At 40.1% G+C, this 24,010-nt stretch overlaps 1 protein-coding gene across 1 annotated transcript in view; it reads right to left on the bottom strand.

Moving 5' to 3' along the window:
• Positions 1-24,010, bottom strand: part of LOC126456066 (uncharacterized) — a 63,941-nt gene that overhangs the window by 22,663 nt on the left and 17,268 nt on the right. Inside the window, exons 2-3 of the mRNA XM_050091820.1 lie at positions 10,493-10,685; positions 9,991-10,339 (exon numbers count right to left, since the gene is read on the bottom strand). Coding sequence (XP_049947777.1) covers positions 9,991-10,339; positions 10,493-10,685 — 542 coding nt within the window. The remainder of the gene's footprint in view (positions 1-9,990; positions 10,340-10,492; positions 10,686-24,010) is intronic.

Below are 24,010 nucleotides of genomic sequence, written 5' to 3'. Positions count from 1 at the left end.
GCTGAAGACCCAGAAGAATTAAGAAACAAAAGTAGTTTATGAGAGCAACGTTAACTATAGCGTTCGAAGTATTCTTAGTATTATATACGTGTCTGTAAACGCCTTCCAATGCCCACTCAAGGAAGGCAAGGGTATACGGTCTAGCTTCAATATTATAATTTCGACTCAGTTTGCGGATGAACTCAGACTTAGGTTAGTAATCATTTTGAATGTTTAGCAGCACTGTACACATTGGTGTTAAATTCGTTTTCAACCAATGATTCCCACAGCTACAGGAACACTATTTGTGATACCACATAGACAAAATACTTCAAACACCTAGCAGCTGGTAATAAAAACCAATACGAAACATTTCATTTTACTTCTTTGTTACTTCAGAATAGAGGTATATCCGATATCTTTCGTGGTTAGTTAACAGGGACGAAAGGTTTATTACAAAAATTGTCGCCTTTTACTTTCAAGTTTAGATTTGGTTACTGGTATTGGCAAAAACTTTGCTAATTCATGACTATTCATAGCTAGTCATCAATATGATATGATTATATTAGATTACATTAGATTAATTCTTGTTTCATAGATCATGAATACGATATTTCGTAATGATGTGCAACGTGCCATTTTAATGAATGATTTCTTTACATACCATGATTCAATTTCTTTACAATTTTTTAGTATCTCTCTCATACTTTTCGATTTTTATCGCTCTCTCTCTCTCTCTGTCACACACACACATTCTTTTTTTATTTTTATTAATTTGATGTGCTCGACCATCGGCGAGGCCCGAAAACGTCTGTGAATGAGTTTCTTAGTTTCGAGTACACTTACGAAAGAAATATAAAAACAACTATGAAAGTTACTGATTTATGATGCTTAGTTTGCAGTCTGTTCTGAGTATTATTAGTAACTGCGCTCCAGTCCCTAAACCTAGTTACAGAAATGCAAATCAGACGTATTACGTATTCCAGGCCGTAGCAGCCGCGACTTGGAGACACCAGCTATGGTCACTTCCCAGCCCGCTATAAGATCACATCGGTTCGTCTTCTTCCTGCTGGTATTGAAACTGAGATTTGGCAACAAGGCAATGTATGTTTGGCAACTCTGTGATCGACGAGTTACTTCCTGGTGCGCACGGAATTAAGCCTCAAAGTTCACTTGATTTTACCTGTCATTTCCATTGAATAATCTGAGTTACTATCGCTTGAGGTGTAACAAAAGATTGTAAATTTACTGTTTTCAGCCCAGGAAAGTCGTTGCACGTGGCAATAGCAACTAATCTCGTCCTTCAAATATCGGTTTACGAGTTATAGCCACTATTGATCTCGTAAGAGGAAGCTCAGCCACATACTTCTCCGCCAGCTCTGTGGTAACGTCCTGACCTGTGAAAAAGCGTCTATTATGGTTCGCAGTTCCAGTCTCACTGGGTGTAGCGTTTTCATCCTTTCTGTGAAAGAGCTACAATCAGTCAGATCAAACATCGATAAGGAAATCGCAAGAAAATACTTTCGGCTCATAGTGCAATGGTGAAAAACTTACAAAGCTGCACAACAGGTAACGCCTCTTTGCGCTGCTGACAAGCAAATTTTGGGTCTCTAGGAATACAGAACTTTATTTATGAAACGCCCAATTACATACCTCTTGAGTATGACACAGCATACCAATTACACACAGATCCAATCAAAATCTAAGTGAGTAGTATTTTACCAATTCGTGTCTATAGAGGCACGCTCGTGTACAGATACTCAGTTTTATAAAAATAGACCTTCGTCGTAAGTTTATTGTGGGTAGTTTTATTACATTTCTTATAATACAGCTCACAATTTTCGTAAGGTATCCTGTAGTGTTGTTAAAACAATAGTAAACATGAGAGAGAAATTAATAATCAACGATATATACGAATTCTCTGATGTTATCTATAAGAGTCTGGAAATGCACATGCGGTTTATTGATTACATGCATGTAGAAAACTTGTTCTGAGTTAACGCTGTGAAACAAAGTTTGAAGAAGAATAAACTGCCACTACCAGACGACAGCTAATGTAGAAAATGCTTTTCCGACCTATTTTGGCACGATGCGCTCTCCCCATACATAATACAAAAGTTTCGAGGTGCGTCTGCTGTCTGGTTGTTTATTAAACCTGAAAAGAATAAAATGTCGCAGAAGTTAGCCCTTTTCCCACATGCGACTATTTTGAGTTGAGAAGTGAAGAGAATTATGTTACAAGTTTCATTTGATTGATAACTTTAGCAGACAGCAGAATTGCGTTTTAAAGAAATATAGCAGTGAATGCGCTCGAATTCGCGACATCTTCCCTACCGCGCGCTATACATAGCTTTACGCTACTAGCTGACACACAGCTGTAACAGCTCCAGAAGTCAAGAACAATTCTTCCAGAACTTCTGCATTCCACAGCGCTCTGGGATAATACATATGGCCACATCAATACTTATGAGAGACAAACAGTTATACCTTTTCTTTTGCACTGCACGGCGTTTTCAACAAACAGATAGCGCTCAGTAGCTCAAGTGGAAAGGAACACTTCCTATTTAAATTTCTGCATCCTACACTATTGGCAGTTCCGTGTAGGTGGCAGTTACGTGATTTTATTACGGTGATTACAAAATAAAGTTGAATGTATGCGCTGGGTAGCCGAGGCATCTAGTTCATGGTAATTCGGTCAACCAAGTAAATGAATTTACTGAACATGCTGCAAATTGATACAGGGAGCCTGCGCGTCAGAATTCTCAGCCAGTGTGGCACAACGGCGTTATTATAGAAAAATGGGTCAGTGGGGAGAGGATTTGGTGGTCTGTTGGGCTGATGATGGGTTCATATATCTATGGTCTGGTTTCGATTCCAACTTCGGTCAATGATTTTAGATAGGGAGAGACAGATTCCATTCTCTTCTGGGTACAAGTGAAGCCGATATAATGGCATTGTAGTGTGAAATTCACTTTAAAAATGATATTTCTTCTCTACCAAGTAGACATGAGGTTGATCCACAATAAAGTCTGGAGTGGCGACATATAGAAACTCTATCACCAGTAACCTTTCTTATCCTAGTTATTTATTTCTAGTAATGAAACAAACGCTATGTAGGATCGCAGGACACTTATTCCATCTTTTATCTGAGCTTCTGTATGTCGATAAAATTGGTTCTGAACTGGGAATGCAACTCAGACCGCCCTTAACGTGGAATTTGTTCACTTCGTGACAATACAGCTCGGCTACAATTTGTTGTTTGTTCGTCATTTCAGATAAAACATCTAGCTACTGCCAAGAAAATGGGATATGTCACAGTTTATTGTGCTTCGATATCTATCTTATTAGGTTCTGGGTTCCAATCCCTGTCCAATACTAAGGTTTACCTCACGACATTTCAAGTAAGTTACTGGTTAAGAAGAAATATTTAACATCTCTCGTAGTTCGTTAACAGGGACAATAGGTACTGGGTAGGAATTCGCGTCCGTTAAAAATGTTTGCGTTATGTAATTTAAAGTTGGGATTTGCTAATTGATACTGTCTGAAATCGAGGTATATCACTCTCTGTATGCTTAATCAGGAATGACTGTTAGTTTCCGTCAGTCACGAAATCTTTGCTTAGTCTGCACGACCTGGATTTGAATCAATATGCAGAACGAGACGGATCGTCATGTCATTTGAAGTTCATACATGTTTTCAACTAGCTGCTCGTGAATAAGTTAAATTTTTAATGTCATTTTGTATTAAGTAATAAGTACGGTATGTTACTTTGAATATGACGAACTTAATACGTGCATCACCTATCTGGCGTAATAATTAGAGTGGTAACATTTCAGGTATGTCATTTATTGTAATAAATGTGAGCTTACAATCCTTAAGGACAGTCTTATCTGTGATAAGGTGTTCCCTGATATTTGTAGTGTCGTAGTATTACTTTACATCGTGAGTTATTGCGACACAGAGTAGTGTTTTCTAGTGGTGACTTGTTGGAACCATTTTCAATAGTCAGACGACTGTACCAAGGAGCGATTAGAGGACCTGCTAGACAGCTGCGTCATGCGAGTTGCATGCGAATCCGGTGAAATGCAATTCATGTCGTTCGGATGCTTTTGACAATGATTTGTACATGCTCAAATGAGAATGCAGCTCTGTACCTACATCTAGGGTGCTACACTTATAGATGTTATCACATACTCATGTACGATGTGGATTGAGTTATGCTCTCTTCAATAGGATTTGGAATTTGCTCTATGGCTATGTTACATTGGTATATATATTTTCATAAAAGCTGCATAAACATGATTTCCAGCTTACCCTCTGGTCAAGTTAATTTTGATTGGTGTGATTAGCGTACATGAAATTATTAAATATCTGTTCCTACATACACTGATGAACCAAAACATTATGATCACCTGTATAATAGCTTGTTTTTCCGTCGAAGGATTCTGTGTGTCAGGGATTCGACACTGTGTTCGTTGGTTTCTGGAGACATGTGGCATTAGATGTGTAAACACAGGTCATTCAATTCACATAAATAACAGGATGCTCATCTGCGTATGCAGTGATGGCGCCCACTAGCGACTCACATGCATTCCATAGAACTTCCATCAGCTGATTTGGTCGCCGAGATATCAACGTGAGTTCCCTACAATGCTCCCCAAACCACTGTTGCGTCTGCCCCGGAGACACCGACAATTATACTGCTGAAAGATGACATCAAGCACGAAGGGATGCAGGTGGTTCACAGCTGTCGCTATGATTTCCATTACTATCACAGCTCGCATGCAAGAGCCGGAAAATGTCTCCCATAGCGTAATGCGGTTCCTACCAGCCTGTGCCTGTGGCTCGCTGCAGATTTCGAGTCACCGTTCATTTCGATGACAGTGCTTGTGGAGACGACCATCGATCAAGCGTAGCAAGGACAGCATTACCAGAAGAGCCGACATATTTCCATTGATCGACAGTCGAATCCCGATGGTCCTATGCCCACTGCAATAGTAGTTGACGGCGTCATTGGATCAACATGTGAATACATAGCGGTGATGTGCTGCGGAGCTCCATGTTCATCAATGTACGATGAACGATGTGTTCCGAAACACTTGTGTGGGCACCAGCATTGTACTCTTTCGGCAGAGATGCCACAAATCACCGTCTGTCGTACTTCACAGATCAGACAAGCCTCAGAATCGCACGTTCTGTAAAGAGTCGTGGAAGTCCAACCATTTAGTGCCTAGTGATAGTTTCACTGTCCTAGTACTTTTTCTGTAGATGCTCACGACAGTAGCATGTGAAAATTCGACCAGCTTCGCCGTTTTCGAGATATTCGTTTACAAGCTCTGCGTAATAGTAATCTGTTCCTTGTCAAAGCCATTTATCTCACTGTGTTTCCCCATTTGCAGCCAAAATCTTTGTTAGGGTGATTCCCAGTCCATGTCTGCTCCACATCGATATTTTTGTTACCGCATCATGTGACCGCAACGCCATCAGGCGGCATTCAACATCGCGATGGGTAATGCTCATAATGTTTTGGCTTGTATGTGTATCTTTCCCATCAAAAAGTTTAATTGTTCATGGGAAGCTGCCCACACTGATTTTGTGATTGCCTAATAATACTATAGGAGCTGGAGTTCGAAACCCCACTGAGTGACCACACAATCGCACCCACTCTGTGGGAGGTTCGAAACTGAATATTTTCAGAACTCATTGCTGAGCTGAATTCGAGAGCTGACATCATTTTAATACTAACATGTATACTCTGGTTAGCATTTCAGCTGAATGGTGCACTAAAACTTATATCTGATACGGAGTCCTGCTGTAGTGATGATGTGGTGGTGGTGATCTCAAGCACGACACTCAGAAGTAGTAAATGAGTTAAATCACTCATTTTATCATGCTCTCCTCACACTGACATTTCTCACACTCCTCGCTCTCCTCACACACACACAATCACACACTCAGTCACACACACACACACACACACACACACACACACACACACACACACACGTGGGGTGATTCAGGAGGAAAGGTACATGCTTTGAGAGGTGATAGTACTAGTGATTCTGAACAAAGAACTTCATATGGATGAATGCCCTAATCCGAATGGTTTCCGAGATAGAACACATTTAATATTACTTTTGTACGTTTTTATTGAGTAACTCGAATACTGAATCCTCCAACGCAAATGATTCGCAGTAAAAATTAAACAACCTTAAATTTCCTACAAAAAAGATCCTATTCATTTTTTTTCTCTCTAGAAGTAATGGTTTGTACGAAGAGAGCGCGAGATGTTGAAAAACTCGCTCAAAGGGCATGCACTGTAGCTTACGTAGGCCAGTTTGAGGTAGTTTCCCGACTTGACAGGCCATAAGTGTCCCGTATCAAACTGTTCGTCTCTGTTTGCTATCTCAATATGATACCTCAAATTGGCATACAAAAACTACGTAAGCTACAGCGCATGCGTGTCCAGCGAGTTTTTCAACATTCTCTTCGCACAAACCATTAGCGCTAGAGAAAAAATGAATAGGACCTTTTTTGTAGGAAATTTAATATAGTTTAATTTTGTACTGCGACACGTTTTGCTGGAGGGTGCGGTTTTCGAGTTATTCAAGAAAAACTTACAAAGTGATATTAAATGCGTTGTATCTCGGAAACCATTCGGAATAGGGCATTCATCCATATGAAGTTTTTTGTTCAGATTCACTAATACTATCACCCCTAAAATCGTGTACCTTTCCTCCTGACTCACCATATATATATATAGAAAAATGGGTCAATCATGATGACGTGGAGGTAGTCTGTAAAAGATGTTAGGAGGCAGGTGGGAGTGATGAGTGAACTACTGGCAGTGGCAATTTCCAGTCCAGTTGTCGGACCTTTGAAAGTTGTATAAGAGCTCTAGCTCTTTTAACTACCGAATTTGTACTAGTGAGAGAATTAATCCCAGTATGGCAAATTAAAGAAAGGCTGTTAATCCTTACTGAGAATAACTTGACAGTGTAGCTACTACCGTTTCTGTGCTCCTGCACATTCGCTGCACATCGCTAAGAGTGGATACTGCAAGCGGCTTTTCACACTTATGATGGATGCTCGAAGGACAGGCAAAAAGACCATCTCCTAGATAATAGTATTATCGACAATCAGACTTTAGAGGCTTCCGACATTACTCACCACGTCATTTATGTATATTGTGAACAGTAATGGTCCTATTAATCTTCATAGAGGTATGACTGCAGCTACTTTCACACGCGAAAATTTCTGTCCATTAAGAATGATAGTACAGCTGATACAAATGGTGTCTGCCACGCGAATTAAAATGATATGTGCAACAAATAAATATACATTGTCTATTAAAGCTGTAAAGGAGAAGGTGGCATAGCACAAACTACAAATAGGCATGTAGTACACTATATATGCAAGCGGTTAGTGTTTCAACACAAACACACTAAGTTGGTAGGCGTAATGCCAACTACATTATGTAAAGATGGGAAAATTTTGCAGCTAGTTTCTCATTCAGAAATCGTATTTCAGTATTGACTGTTCGTGAAGAGATCGTGTTATGCCTAACATATGAAGAAGAAACATTTATTAGCATGTGTCAAAATCAAACACTTGCAGGATTGTGAACAACAAGACTGTGGATAATCATTCAGTGCTACAGCTCCTCTCATTGGGCGATGTACCACGACTTTCACTTAAGTATGGAATCGGTCAGCTGAGGAGGGGGGGTACCTCATGCTGGATCTGAAGCGCCTCTCTCACCTCGTGGCCTAGTGTCAAGAGAACTAACAAATTGTTTGCTAGTGCATGCCTTATTGTAGAGCCACATCAACTACCTTGAGTCACGAAACAGGCTTGTTTGCAGCAAGACAAACACACATGCAAACCGTGTGGTGTCAATGTATGGAGCATATCGTACTTTCAACACAACGACAAATATGACGTGCTACATATACGTGCTCATTGATAGTCAGCACATGGTGACAACAGTCGATACAGGAGTGGCACTACATCGTATTTTGACACCAGTCCTGAATCAGCATGCGCCATCATGGTGGATGTTTTCATATGTCGAGGCTTCAAGGAGATCGAAAAGTGCCAGACTGTATTCTGCATCAGATGGGTAGAGTACCTGACGTGATGGTTGGGATTCCACTGGCTATACAGCACGATCGCTTCTACTTCATAGAACAGTAGTTTGAATTAACATATTTTGACTTTACCTTTCGACGAGATAATGCAGTACTGCATGTTAGACGTCTTGTGCTGATGCACCTCACGATAGAATGTTTTCGAACATTGAGATGGTCAGCACTTTTGCTAAATCTCTCACCACTTAAAACGTCTGGCCATGGGTCACCGAGAGAGTGAATGTTGTCATTGGCCAATTACTACAAACAGTGAATTCTGACATAAAGATGATGCAGCCACATCTTGTGTACCCACATTTGTAATCAAAGCTCTGTTTAAATCGATACCTGTGGGCCCAGCACTTAGCACAAGAATATGGGGTGACATTAGGTACCCAAAAGGATCATTTCTGGTTCGTATAGACAGAAATTGGGAGAGCAGCATTTACATTTGCAACGTTTTACAGATGGTAGCTGTACCCTATCTTCGACTTCTACATGACGTTGTCTTTTAATAAGTTAAGGTAAGATAGCATGTTACCTACACTGTCATGACCCATCTCAATAAAGAAGGGTTCCACGGCCAGCATGTATTCCAGAACTCTCAGCCATTGTATACAACTGGTCATGGTTGCCCAGAGACTAGAGCAAAATCACTGGCCACCCACTATGGAAGATTAACTGTGGAATATATCTGAAGTGACGTTGAATAACAATTTGTGATCATCCAAGCTAATTTCATCTTGTATTGTATTGTATGTTAACCAGGAACCTAGAAACGATGGAGAGGCTCTGTCCCCGCCGCAGCCGCAGTGGTCCACAACCCCACGACGATTACCGCAGTCCATTTCACCCCTCCGCCACCCCACACCGAACCCATAGTTATTGTGTCGTTTGACCCCCTGTGGACCTCGCAGGGAACCTCTCACACCAGATGAGTGTAACCCCTACGTTTGCGTGGTAGATTAATGGTGGTGTACGCGTACGTGGAGAACTTGTTTGCGCAACAATCGCCGACATGGTGTAACTGAGATGCAATAAGGGGAACCAGCCCGCATTCACCGAGGCAGATGGAAAACAGCATAAAAACCATCCACAGATTGGCGCTTCACCGGACCTCGACACAAATCCGCCGGGAAGATTCGTGCCGGGTACCAGGCGCTCCTTCCCAGTCGGGAAAGCCGTGTGTTAGACCGCACGGCCAACCGGGCGGGCTAATTTCAACTTAATATGTGGCTAGGTTATATACATTGTTTCTGCCTGATGTGGAAGCTGTATGCACTGAATTTCTCATCCTCTATGTCCCCGATATCAATTACAGTGCTTGGCGTGATGGTATGGGGCTTCGTTGGGAAACTCAAGGATCAGCTCTAGTTCACATAGCCTGTAACTTGGACAGCAGCATTACAATATTTACATTATAAGCCCAATGTCTATGACCCGTTGAGGAGACCTCTGTGCTATTAACAAGATCTCACAACGTCAGATGTTGACCATGCTACCATGATGTAAGTTGGTGCAAAGGTTTTTCAACTGTTGACGCAATTGGCATGTTCTCCAGATCTATCAACCATAGAAAGCACTGGTCATGTTTTTCTGAAAGATCGGCACACCAGCTTCTACTGTTGTTTATCCACTCTGGGACAATGTGGAAGCAGTATGGAATGGCACACTGATATGTCATCAGAGCTCCATTAGACTTAATTCCCGGCTGTGTTAGACCCATTGTTGCTGCCAGGTATAGCAGTTCTGTGTAGTGAATCTCACATCGCCGTGTGTCCTCAAGTGGCCTACAAATTGAATCACATCTTCTTCCTGCTACACTGCTTAACTGGTGCTGAAATTTGAAGCGCTGCGGTATTATGCTACCACTGGCACAGACCTGTTGAAGAGCACCGGCGACCCACTGGAAGGCCGGACAACGAACTGCAGCACCAGCTCGTAGGCGCTGTAGACGGCGCCGAAGAAGGCGCCCGCCACCTCCAGCAGTGCTGTGACCCCCGTGTGGGCCTGCAGCATCTCCGCGGCCCTGTGCAGCGACAGGTGCGCCATCCGCAGACGCCGCGTCGCCAGCTCCCAGTCCTCGCTCTCCTCACCCCACGCGAGTACCAGCCGGCCCTCAATCTCCTCCATCTGGGCCAGCACGGTGTTCCTTATGCGCTCGTTCAGAATTTTGTGCCTCACCCACAGCTCGAGGGCCAGACAGATCAAGAGAGAAGACACACTAAACCCTAACAGCGTAAACGCGGAATATAGAATATGCTCCACAATTCTTAGATAGCCAGGGTACAAATGGAAATAACCCACCACTATCGCTGCAAAATACACTCCACTCAACAGAAAGACCGAGACTACAGTCAGGATCACACTTAGCACTTTCCTACCTTCCGTGCGAGCCACACGTAAGTATTTATCAGCATGTCTTAGCGCTTTCATAAACTCCTGTAGTTGTGCGTATTTCTCAATGAAAACTTTCCCATAGAGAAATACCACTTTGACCTTTGAAATGTACTTCGCTAAACCATCTGTCACAAATGTGACTGTGAATTTTGGATAAACTGTACCTTGCACGTAGACCTTTGTCACAAATAAAATAAGTGAGATTAGCAAACCCAATAATGGCCAAGTTGTCATCAGGATCTTCTTCCTGGTGCTCGTATTTTTCGGAACATTCGTCGTACCGTACAACGGAAACAGCCCTATGATCTTCCATAGTCTGTAGAGCGGTGTGATAGTTACATAGAATTTGGCATCTGCAATGAATTCTGCCGATGTTCCAGACCTAAGTATTATATCCTTCAATTCGAACCTCTCCATCTCTACCATCGTTCTGCGTATCCTATGCACTAGGACGGACCTCAAATGTGCTTTCAGATTTCCTCTTCCGTAGTTCGTAATCAAGCTAAGTAATATAACAAGCACTCTGTCGCAAACAAGTAATTCCAGAGTAACTTATGAATGACGGTGGTAATGCATGGGAGTTAAAGAGAATTATTTAATTTAGTTAAGTGTTGCAAGACTACATAAAGTATGAACTCCTACCTTGTGCGATCGATTGCCTATGTTTTTCATTCGGTCACGACTACAGTTCGTCCTTTAGAACGTTTCCTGTAATTGGCATTAATCGATGGACCGTAAAGCTTGTTTTCGTATTTTCAACAGAGTACGATGCATGTATATTTCACTAGGAAATTTATAAGTATTCTTCGGTGTACGAGCTTTCAGCTCTTTGCAACCAAAGGAAATAATTAGTTTTCAGTACTCTCATCTAAAATGCAATTCAAAAATTTACGAAGTATTGCATTTATGCAAAGCGGATTATCGACAATTACAATGAATGTCTAAAGTTTTAAAATAAAGGAATCACTATGACATTTGGTGTAACCGATAAAACTGCAGTACTGTTAGCTATTGACTATTAATTGCGGGGTTAATTAGCCCTAATTATTAAAAGAACTGACTGCGTCGCCATTACAGGAGGGCAGGGAGGGGGGAGAAAGGGGAGAGACAGTACTATAGAACACTAATTATTCTTAGTAGACAACACTACATTTTCAGTAGCGTTAGTACAGCAGAGAGCAGATTTACATATCTAAATTGCATAAAAAGTTTCATTGAACAGAAAATAGAGCGCCTCTTGCTGATCGAACTTGTTACCAGGTTCCAACGGTGGAGGTGACAGGTTGTCGCCGTTTGTGTATTGCATGGAGGACAGACAGTGTACGACACGATGGTTCAAATGGTTCAAATGGCTCTGAGCACTATGGGACTTAACATCTGAGGTCATCAGTCCCCTAGAACTACTTAAACCTAACTAACCTAAGGACATCATACACACCCATGCCCGAGGCAGGATTCGAAGCTGCGGCCATAGCGGTCATGCGGTTCCAGACTGTAGCGCCTAGAACCGCTCGGCCACTCCGGCCGGCGACACAATGGTACTAGCTCAGATATGGCCCCTACCTATCTTATGGTTGGACTGTCGTACCTGGTCTTATCTAGTAATTCCTTCAGAGACGAGTAACCAGAATGAACTGGTTGTGACCATGAGCAAGTAGAACATGGTTCCACATAAGAAAACATGAGGCTTCGTTATAACGTAAATAATAGTTACTGTCTTCTTTCCTATTTCGCTTCAGCTGAGCTGTACCGATTTTAGTCTTTTAGACTTGCTGGTTTGCTCTCTAAGGAGACTTGCGACAACACTGTGCCCGCTCTAAAATGCAAAGCATCTTGTAATGCCACAATTTCTATGGCCGGTAGAACTGATTAAATAAGGAATAATAAGGGGAATAAAAACATAGGAATCGTTTGAGACAAAAAACAACGTATGAAATAAAATCTATTAAATAAAGCTTCATTTTTGTTTTTAATTTCATGTGATGTGGAGATGTTAAATAGCTAGTACTTGTACGAAGGTATGGTGCGTTTTCCTTCACTTTTACTTATCATAATTCCATTACATTAAGAAAATAAAAATTTTCTCCAACATGGCATTTTTTGTTAACAATTTATTGTGGTGAAGCCTGTACTGTAACATGACATATCGTTATGAAATGCCGTGGTATACTCTTAAGCTGTTCGAGTAAAGGAAGATACTCAGATGACTATACAGAGAAAAACTATTATTTTAAGTTAATCAAGCTAAAGTGGGGCAAAACACTGCCGCTAGGCTTCTATTTATGCAGAGGCAAGGATACAGTCAAGAGTTGCTCGTCCCATACGCATGACTGGTGAACAGACGTCGTCCCAACTGCTGGTTGAAGGTGTTATTGTGGACCGTCAAGGAATAACTAAAGGAACTGCATTAGCAATGAACTTTGTGCGAAATGTAATACTCGTATATTGGAATTACTCTATTACATAAGGACCAGGAAGAAGGATGAGCCTGGCGCTCATTGTAAAGTACATTGTATTAATGGTTCATTTGACAATATATGGTTGAAACGATCGATCACTGTTTATGAATTATTTGCGTTGTTTGAGAAAGGATGAGTACTTTTCACAGCTGATTCACGCGATCTTCAGGGAAGAGGAACCGAGCACGGTGAAGTAGATTATTAGCTGGAACTGAATAGCAGGAACACCTCTACAAGATAAATTTCAAGGTGACCTTAGTATCAAGGAGATACACACATCAAAATAAGTTTTGCATGACCTCGGTTCCGAGATTGGCGGAACCTGTACAGATAATTAGAACTGACATCAACGTAAACATCATTTCAGCCCTTTTTATTGCTCACGAAAACGACACACTGCATGTTGTTCCACCGTCTCACTCCCCAACTGCTATTCCGCGTAAAGACCTCAGAGTGGTTAGTGGGTCACGCCGTCCATAAACATCCCTTTTCAATCTGTCCCAGGTGTGTTCGATAGGGTTGATGTCTGGAGAACATGTTGGCCACTCTAGTCGAGTTATGTCGTTGTCCTGAAGGAAGTCATGCACAAGATCTGCACGATGGAGGCGCGAATTGTGGTTCATGAAGACGAATGCCTCGCCAAAACGCTGTCGATATGGTTGCACTATCGATAGGAAGATGGTATTCACGTATCGTACAGCCGTTACGGCGCCTTCCATAACCACCACTGGCGTATGTCAACCCCACATAATGCTACTCCAAACCAGCAGGGAACCTTCACCTCACTGCACTCGCTGGACAGTGTGTCTAAGGCATTCAGCCTGACCACGTCTCATACTATTGACTGGTTGAAGGCATAAGCGACACTCATCGGTGAAGAGAACATGATGCCAATCCTGAGCGTTCCCTTCTGTAGAGTGCTGCATGGTGTTCTGGTTGTAAAAATGGACCTTGCCATGGACGTTGGAGTGAAGTTGCTCATCATGCAGCCTATTGCACACAGTTTGAGCCATAACACGACATCCTGTGATTGCTCGACACTTGGACACTTCCCTTGTTGAGAGCCCTTCCTGGCACAAAGTAATAATGCGGAGCGATCGAACCGCGGTTTGATCTTCTGGGCATGGTTGACCTACAGACAACACGAGCCATGTACCTCCTTCCTGGTGGAATGACTGGAACTGCTCTGCTGTCGGACCCCTCCATCTAAAAGGCTCTGCTCATGCATGGTTGGTTACATATTTGGGCGGGTTTAGTGACATCTCTGAACAGTTAAAGTGACTGTGTCTGTGATACACTATCCACAGTCAACATCTATCTTCAGGCGTTCTGAGAACCAAGGTGACTTTTTTTATATGTGTATTAGCATATAAATCGAATCTACAAACGTGTTTCGCTATTCCGAGAGAGCATATGTAACTGGTAGGTTTGATGTGTCCCTGTGAGCACTAGATACAAGATAAACCAACCCCTTAATTTACTACGTCAAAATCTATTATTTAGTGTTATTCTACATAGGGATTTAGTTTTATTCTACATAGGGTATCTCATACATACATTCTCTGATTTCCTTTGCTGCAGTTTTTGTCAGGTGTTGACAACAAATAAAAGGGAATTATTAAAAATGTCCTTGCATTTTAGATTGACATTATTTATAAGCTTTTTCTTACTAACTTCTGTTTTCCTTCCATTACACCTTGATATAGTTGTTGGAATACTTTTAGTCTAATGCGATGTTATTCCTGCTCGCAACATTATTATCAGTTTTGAGGATTCCCTGCGTATGTCATCTAAATGAAATGAAGCAGGCTTCCACTTCTACCTTCCTCATTTTGTTAGCACATTTTATATGCTTCCTCTCATAGTACAATCAATAGTTATGGTGTTCTACATCAATCTTTCCGCCATAATAGCACCTCTTCCCTCCAAGTATCTTACTCCTAAAGTTATTCAAATGATCCTATGTTAATATTGTAACAGAGTAGCTTTCACATTATAACTCATTTTCAGTTTATTCCCAAGATTATTGGTAATCAGCAACAAAATATAATGGTGGTAACGGAATAATAATAATAATAATAATAATAATAATAATAATAATAATAGCTGACAATGTATCTTAGTGCACAAACAGACATAAAATCTGCATGTCAATTTTGAAATAACATTATGAGTGAAAATAGATTTTATACATTCATTTTATGTTGACAGTATGTGAATGTTACGTAAATTGTATCCACATTATAAACAAAGACGAAAAACATGTTATTGATTTAGAAATTTTATTGGGTTATTTTTCTTACGAGTACAGTGTATTGTGTTCTTCACTGGAAAATGAGAGTATCATTAACCTGTTTCACGACAACTGCCAATGAATTTTGCATGCATCAAATTTGATTAAAACTCTGACATTAGCATGTTGAAACTATTCCATGTGCAGTTTGAGAAATATGGTAATATGTTTTCTGAAATAGTTATTTCCAAACACAAAACGTTCTTTTAAAATGTGTGCTTTGTGATCCACCTAAATTTATCTGATAATTCTAAACTTTACTGTTTGTGAAATATCTAATGTGTAACACTGACAGATGATGAAAATTTCTTAAATTTACAGTTCATTTTAAGATGTTAGATTAAATTAACAGCAGTGATGCAAGTAACTATTAATTTGGACTCTTATTTCTGGAGTACAGATGAAAATTTGGGTAAAATTGACTGTCCCAAGGTCGATTTTCTTCCATACTTGAAATTTAAATGGCACCTATTTCATGATTCTGATCCAATTCATCATCTTGTATATTAGAGTTGTCATCTTTATTTACTCCAGTTTATTTTAAATGTTTGACTGTTCAACCATTGGTACAAGTAATATCATTGACTTACCTTTGAAAGTAGTGATACCATAAGCAGAAGTTATGGCTCTACAACTGATAATATACAGGGACCTAAAGAATAAATTTTACAGACTGAGCATATACCTTATGATAAACAAAGACATCCAATCTATCAAAAGCAAAAAGGTGATATATCAAGAGTTCAAAACACATACATTACATATCAGCCACTTCAGTAATTAAAGTGGAAAAATTATTCTGAATGTAAGAAAGTTGAAGACTTCATAGCAAAAATGGTGCTTCTCAAAAATCTGTATTTTTCAGAAGAGCAAAAAAGCGTTCTAAATAGATGCATGGCATCTTCCTGTCAATTATATTTTTTATGTAGCTTGTTGGGAATGTCTAAATCATTTTATGAGACTGTACTAGCTTACCATTCAGAGGAAATAATATTTTTTTTCCAATTACAGTCCTCAGCGACATAGGGTGTTTTAGTCAAAAAAGGTAGCTGGGAGTATAAAGGGATGACTCGGTAGCTGCCTTAATTATAATTGGGAAACTCATAATATATTAATTTTTTCTGAACAAAAGATTAAGTTACAGTCAAGATATAAGGAATTGATAAAATAGACGTTCAGTAGTCCTATCCACTACTGTTGTCAGATTCAGTCATATCATAGTTTGGCCTATCTTCTTCCTCTCCACAAGTAACTAGCGTTTTCAAAAAGGTTTTCGCTACCATTCGTCAAATGAGGAAAAAGAGCCTTGATCTCGAGTTTCGACTTCTTAACATAGAGTACATTGTTGTAAATCTAACTGCAAGTGAACTCATGTGGATGCTTCACATTGTCTTTAAGTGCAACTGTATGCCAAGGTACTGTATAACTGCCCTGCACAGAAACGTAGCTGGTGGATGTCTTATTTTCATACACCCTTAGATCTTTCAGTCTAGCTGCTTTTCCTCAGAAGGTTTGAACCAGTGGTCAAGAGCTTCTTTCATGTTGAATATCATTAACTGGTCTACTTTCTAGATGAGGAAAAGTGTTGGATATTTTGGAGAACTGGTAATGACTGTGTCCCAATCATCAGGTACTTCTGTTACCCTGTTCTGTGTGTTGTGTGAAATTAAGGAGAAATCTTGATCAATAGGCAAAAAATAATTACCTTTCTGGTACACATTTTCAGGCTGTGCACCAGAATATATACATAAAACGTATCATGATAATACTTTTTTTCTGACTGGCGCTTCCCACTAAATAAAAAATATATTTCTATCCATATGTTGCCTACTTTTCCGAGTAATGAACCAATATAGAGCTTTCGCCTTCTGGCGGGATCCCTTTTGCCGATGTAATTCATGTGTTCCTCGCCTTCTTTTTATTACATTCTCCTTTCTTTTTTGACGCATCCGATTTTTAGGTCACTGAACTCTATCTTCAGAATACATTCCAGAACCACAGGTACTGAACCGTCACTTGTCAAGGAGTAGACTTAAATAATGCAACAAGTCCTACAAAGGCTACAATGAAGACTGAGGTTGCACAGTCGTCTGTTTTCACACCAAAACAGCCCTTGTCAAACTAGGAAGCCTGTTTTTATCATAAATCGTTTTTACAAAGGCTGTTTTTGTAGAAACATCACATATCTGAATTGCAGTAACTCAAGGAGGATCGTTTCTGGCATATCTGATTAGAACAAATGGTGAATCTCAGGGATTGCGCTGAAAACAGGAACACAATTGACAAGGGTTGTTTTTATTATGCAGTCTGTAATTACAACTACTACAAAGATTTAAGACACAATGTCGATAATACCAAGTAAACTGCAATACTGAAGAGTACTCCATATTAAATAACTTTAATTAGCAGTTACCTAATATGCACAAATGTTAACCCCCAACATCACAGCAAGGTTTTGCATTAGCAGATACAACACTAATGAACGTAATACCAAAAGTCTTCGAATAGTTTTGAAACTTACAGACTGTATTGCTGATACTACACTAGCTTCTTGTCGTCGGCTTAGTTTTTTACTTACTTTCAGCAATACTATTCTTCTTTCAAACATTAGGATAAACAAATCTGCTATAACCTTAAAAACTTACTTTCCTTTATATTCAGCTTTATCTCTCGCTACCCCATCTTTATAACATCATGATCATCATCATTACAGCATTATCTATATAAACTTCAACAGAACCGCAAATACTTATCAATATCCTCTTAATAATTAATCACTATTTCATAAATCACCACATTCGCAATGCAAAATAACCATGTTGAACGAAGCATAAAGAATATCTCACCATTTATAAACTTTGGAATTAGAATCCTTCATCAAGGATTCACAATGAAAGAAACGTAGACTGTTCCTTATCTGTATATTCTCATGATGAGCCAACACCTTTGTTAATAATTCGCTCCTCACTTTTGTTGACAAGTTAACATAAATATAATCAGAAAACTTTCCAACTGTATTATTACGTATAGCAACAAGTAATGTGTGTGTTTTCAGCTGTAGCTACAGCTCTACTTTGGAGTCGCAACTCCTGTTCTCATTGCCATTTTCCGGCCACCCACAAAGAGGAGCGGTTTGTTTGGAAACCGCTTAACAGTATAAGAACTGGTGTCAGTAGGGCAGGTTCTTTCCTTAACTATGGGGTTCCACATCGGAGGATGTGAGTGTGTGGAACACCTGTGGCAATAGTTCCTTGCACTACTTACCTGCTCAATACAGGATTTTATGCTTGCAAAGGATAATGCCCCAGATGTGGCTGAATGTTGGACAAATGTCATGTCGTTGATATTTCCGACTGTTCTTTTTTCTGTAAATATGTATATACCATGGACCTTGCCGTTGGTGGGGAGGCTTGCGTGCCTCAGCGATACAGATAGCCGTACCATAGGTGCAACTACAATGGAGGGGTATCTGTTGAGACGCCAGAAAAAAGTGTGGTTTCTGAAGAGGGGCAGCAGCCTTTTCAGTAGTTGCAGGGGCAACAGTCTGATTGACTGATCTGGACCTGTAATACTAACCAAAACGGCCTTGCTGTGCTGCTACTGCGAACGGCTGAAAGCAAGGGGAACTACTCAAGAGGATGTCGTTATCAGGAGAAAGAAAACAGGCATTCTACCGATCGGAGCGTGGAATGTCAGATCCCTTAATCGGGCAGGTAGGTTAGAAAATTTAAAAAGGGAAATGGATAGGCTAAAGTTAGATATAGTGGGAATTAGTGAAGTTCGGTGGCAGGAGGAACAAGACTTTTGGTCAGGCGAACACAGGGTTATAAATACAAAATCAAATAGGGGTAATGCAGGAGTCGGCTTAATAATGAATCAAAAAATAGGAGTGCGGGTAAGCTACTACAAACAGCATAGAGAACGCATTATTGCAGCCAAGATAGACACGAAGCCCACGCATACTACAGTAGTAAAAGTTTATATGCATACTAGTTCTGCAGATGACGAAGAAATTGAAGATGATGAAATAAAAGATGATGAAATGATGAAATAAAAGAAGTTATTCAGATACTGATGGGACACGAAAATTTAATAGTCATGGGTGACTGGAATTCGAGTGTAGGAAAAGGGAGCGAAGGAAACGTAATAGGTGAATATGGATTGGGAATATGAAATGAAAGAGGAAGCCACCTGGCAGAATTTTGCACAGAACGCAACTTAATCGTAGCTAACACTGGGTTAAGAATCATGAAGGAAGGTTGTATACATGGAAGAACCCTGGAGATACTGACAGGTTTCAGATAAATTATATATTGGTAAGACAGAGATTTAGGAACCAGGTTTTAAATTGTAAAACATTTCCAGGGGCAGATGTGAACTCTGACCACAATCTATTGGTGATGAACTGTAGATTAAAACTGAAGAAACTGCAAAAAGGTGGGAATTTAAGGAGATGGGACCTGGATAAACTGACTAAACCAGTGGTTGTACAGAGTTTCACGGAGAGCATAAGGGAACAATTGACAGGAATTGGGGAAAGAAAGGCAGTAGAAGAAGAATGGGTAACTTTGAGGGATGAACTAGTGAAGGCAGCAGAGGATCAAGTAGTTAAAAAGACGACGGCTAGTAGAAATCCTTGGGTAACAGAAGAAATATTGAATTTAATTGATGTAAGGAGAAAATATAAAAATGTTGTAAATGAAGCAGGCAAAAAGGAATACAAACGTCTCAAAAATAAGACCGACGGGAAGTGCAAAATGGCTAAGCAGGGATTGCTAGAGGACAAATGTAAGGATGTAGAGGCTTATATCACTAGGGGTAAGGTAGATACAGCCTACAGGAAAATTAAAGAGACCATTGGAAGAAAGAGAACCACTTGTATGAATATCACGAGCTCAGATGGAAACACAGATCTAAGAAAAGAAGGGAAAGCAGAAAGGTGGAAGGAGTATATAGAGGGTCTATACAAGGGCGATGTTCTTGAGCACAATATTATGGAAATGGAGGATATAGATGAAGATGAAAAGGGAGATATGATACTGCGTGAAGAGCTTGACAGAGCACTGAAAGGCCTGAGTCGAAACAAGGCCCCAGTAGTAGACAACATTCTATTATAACTACTGACAGCCGTGAGAGAGCCAGTCCTGACAAGACTCTACCATCTGGTGAGCAAGAAGTATGAGACAGGCGAAATACCCTCAGACTTCAAGAAGATAATAATTCCAATCCCAAAGGAAGCAGGTGTTGACAGATGTGAAAATTACCGAACCATCAATTTAATAAGTCACGGCTGCAAAATACTAATACGAATTCTTCACAGACGAATGAATAAAACTAGAAGAAGCCGACCTCGGGGAAGATCAGTTTTGATTCCGTAGAATTGTTGGAACACGTGAGGCAATACTGACCCTACTACTTATCTTAGAAGAAAGATTAAGGAAAGGCAAACCTAGGTTTCTAGCATTTGCAGACTTAGAGAAAGCTTTTGACAATGTTGACTGGAATACTCTCTTTCGAATTCTGAAGGTGGCAGGGTTAAAATACAGGGAGCGAAAGGCTATTTACAATTTATACAGAAAGCAGATGGCAGTTATAAGAGTCGAGGGACATGAAAGGGAAGCAGTGCTTGGGAAGGGAGTGAGACAGGGTTGTAGCCTCTCCACAATGTTATTCAATCTGTATATTGAGCAAGCAGTGAAGGAAACAAAAGAAAAATTTGGAGTACGTATTAAAATCCATGGAGAAGAAATAAAAACTTTGAGGTTCGCTGATGACATTGTAATTCTGTCAGAGACAGCAAAGGACTTGGAAGAGCAGTTGAATGGAATGGACAGTGTCTTGAAAGGAGGGTATAAGATGAACATCAACAAAAGGAAAACGAGATTAATGGAATGTAGTCGAATTAAGTCGGGTGATGCTGAGGGAATAAGATTAGGAAATGAGACACTTAAAGTAGTAAAGGAGTTTTGCTATTTGGGGAGCAAAGTAACTGATGATGGTCGAAGTATAGAGGATATAAAATGTAGACTAGCAATGGCAAGGAAAGCTTTTCTGAAGAAGAGAAATTTGTTAACATCGAGAATAGATTTAAGCGTCAGGAAGTCGTTTCTGATAGTATTTGTATGGAGTGTAGCCATGCATGGAAGTGAAACATGGACGATAAATAGTTTAGACAAGAAGAGAATAGAAGCATTCGAAATGTGGTGCTACAGAAGAATGCTGAAGATTAGATGGGTAGATCACATAACTAATGAGGAGGTACTGAATAGATTTGGGGAGAAGAGGAGTTTGTGGCACAACTTGACTAGAAGAAGGGATCGGTTGGTAGGACATGTTCTGAGTCATAAAGGGATCGCCAATTTAGTACTGGAGGGCAGCATGGAGGGTAAAAATCGTAGAGGGAGACCAAGAGATGAATACACTAAGTAGATTCAGAAGGATGTAGGCTGCAGTAGGTACTGGGAGATGAAGAGGCTTGCACAGGATAGAGTAGCATGGAGAGCTCAATCAAACCAGTCTCAGGACTGAAGACCACAACAACAAACATACAAATTTTAAAACAATTACAATATATGGAGACACAAAAATGTCATATCCTGAGGTAACAAAATAAGGAAAAAAGTTATAGTACAATAGATGGAAATAGAAGGATATGCATTTCTGGTGTTACAAGGCCTTCCAATTCACTTACAACAGGCCACACAGTAGCTGCCATGACAGATGAAGCCTAAAAGTTAGTTGGTCTGCCTCTGTCTTTCGAATCTTCCATATAATGTGGGAACTGACAACTCTCAAATCTACTAGAAAGAAAACAGCCTGTGCCATGACTTCAGAGAAGCCACAGCCAATGTGCAAAATACTTCACTTTTACTGCCATTTATTTGTTCTCAAAGCAGTTGTTGTGCTTTTGGAATTGTGATAATTTGGTACTACCCTGCCACTTGACTGCTACATTGCATGAGCTGACAGCAAATTCAGATTCTCTTTTGCTAAGTGTTGAATTTTTATTCAGCATGTCTAGCAAATCCCTCCTGTTTGAACGAACAGTACCAATACCATAACGTCCGGAATACTTTAGCTCTTCCATTACTCGAAAAGTTCTAGAATAATAATCAAGTGCCACCAGTTGAATTTGTTAGGGTAAGCATAACGTCTTCTCCCAACGAAAATTCAGACCTATCATCCTTGCCTTTGTTCCCAGTGTAGATGTCAAAGTTCGTAATGTACCACACTTCGTACCGTCGCTTGAATGGTTTCATTGGCATTCATTGTATTGGTGCTGAACATCCTTTGAATACCATCATACATTGGTCAGTTGCCAAAACAGAAGAAGGTTTGCATACTTCACACAGCTTCTTTGTTACAGCACTGTTGACGGGTCAGATTTTGTGCACTTGTCATATTCTGGTTGTCAGTATTTTGCACACATTCATTGTAATACAGATTCTCAACAGTTTTCTTCTTTCGATGCTTTGTCATCACTGATGATATAGCAGGCATCCAAAGAATAGGATGGCTACTCCAATAATTTCCGTGTTAAGGAAGTTGGTGTGTACCCCTCAAGATAAACATTCTCATAAAAGTTTAGCTCATGAATGTTATGTCCTGCCAGCTGGAAATTACTTTACTTGTTTTCTTCTCTGACTGCACTACACATCATTCCGATTTTGCATATGTTTGTTTCACTGCAAATGTGTGACAATAGATCTGCTGTAAATAAAGACTGGAAATATGTTACTTCTTTATCAAAATTTGAAAAATTATCCTGAATTTGTGGGATTTCTTCTAATTTCACTGGAAGAATTTTCAAAATAGGAAACATCCTTACTCTGTGTATCAGTACAGGGCGAAAATGCTGAAGTGGCTCTTACTGGAGTTGAGTTCGATACATTGGCATGACAAGAGACATTTTTCCTATTTCACACGCTTCTATTGTCCAATCGAAATCGTTATCCTCAATTGGTACCATAATATTATCACTAATTTCGTTCGAAGTCTGTGAAGTATTCGGTGAATGGATGCCTTCATCAGAATCGGAGTCAGCATCGAAATCTGAATCCTCTGGTAAGGAGTGCAGAATTCTTAAAATCTCTTCTGGTATCAGTCCAGACATTCTAGCAATGAGAAATATATAATAAACACAATGTCTATGTCACAGACATACAAGTTGGTAATCCCATATATTTCAGTGCGGTAAAGAGTTCCCACTAACTTACCTAGTGATATATTTGTGATTTTCAGTTAAAGCTGCCAAATACACACGTATACCGTCTCCTTGGAAAATACAGAGGAGGAAAATATAACACAAGTCACTTCGCACACAAAAGAAAAACACAGAATACAAAAAAGACTGTCGCGATCAAAATAATGGCTCCATTTTACACAGAAACGGCTCCTGTGACTAAAGACGTAGACATACAACAGCTTCTTCGCGCCAGCTGACAAACTACACACAGTTAGCGCACTATAACAGAGATGGCACAAGCTGGAAGTGGGAACACTGGTTATCACTGAACTCATGGCAAAAACAAAAAGTGGGAACTATAGTTCCCACTGCTCAAGAAAGGCGTAACTGCCATCTGGTTTCTAAACAAATTGTAAATAGCACTTCACTCGCAGTATTTTACCCCTTCTACCTCCAGAATTTCAAAGTGTATTTCAGTCTACGCTGTCGAAAGCTTCCTCTAAGTCTACAGATGCTATATACATACGTTACTCTTTCCTTAATCTATCTTCTAGGATAAATGGTA

The sequence above is a fragment of the Schistocerca serialis genome, chromosome 2 (assembly GCF_023864345.2).
Source record: "Schistocerca serialis cubense isolate TAMUIC-IGC-003099 chromosome 2, iqSchSeri2.2, whole genome shotgun sequence".
Lineage (NCBI taxonomy): Eukaryota > Metazoa > Arthropoda > Insecta > Orthoptera > Acrididae > Schistocerca > Schistocerca serialis.
Note: the sequence above shows the minus strand (reverse complement) of the source record. Positions and strands in the feature narration are given on the sequence as shown.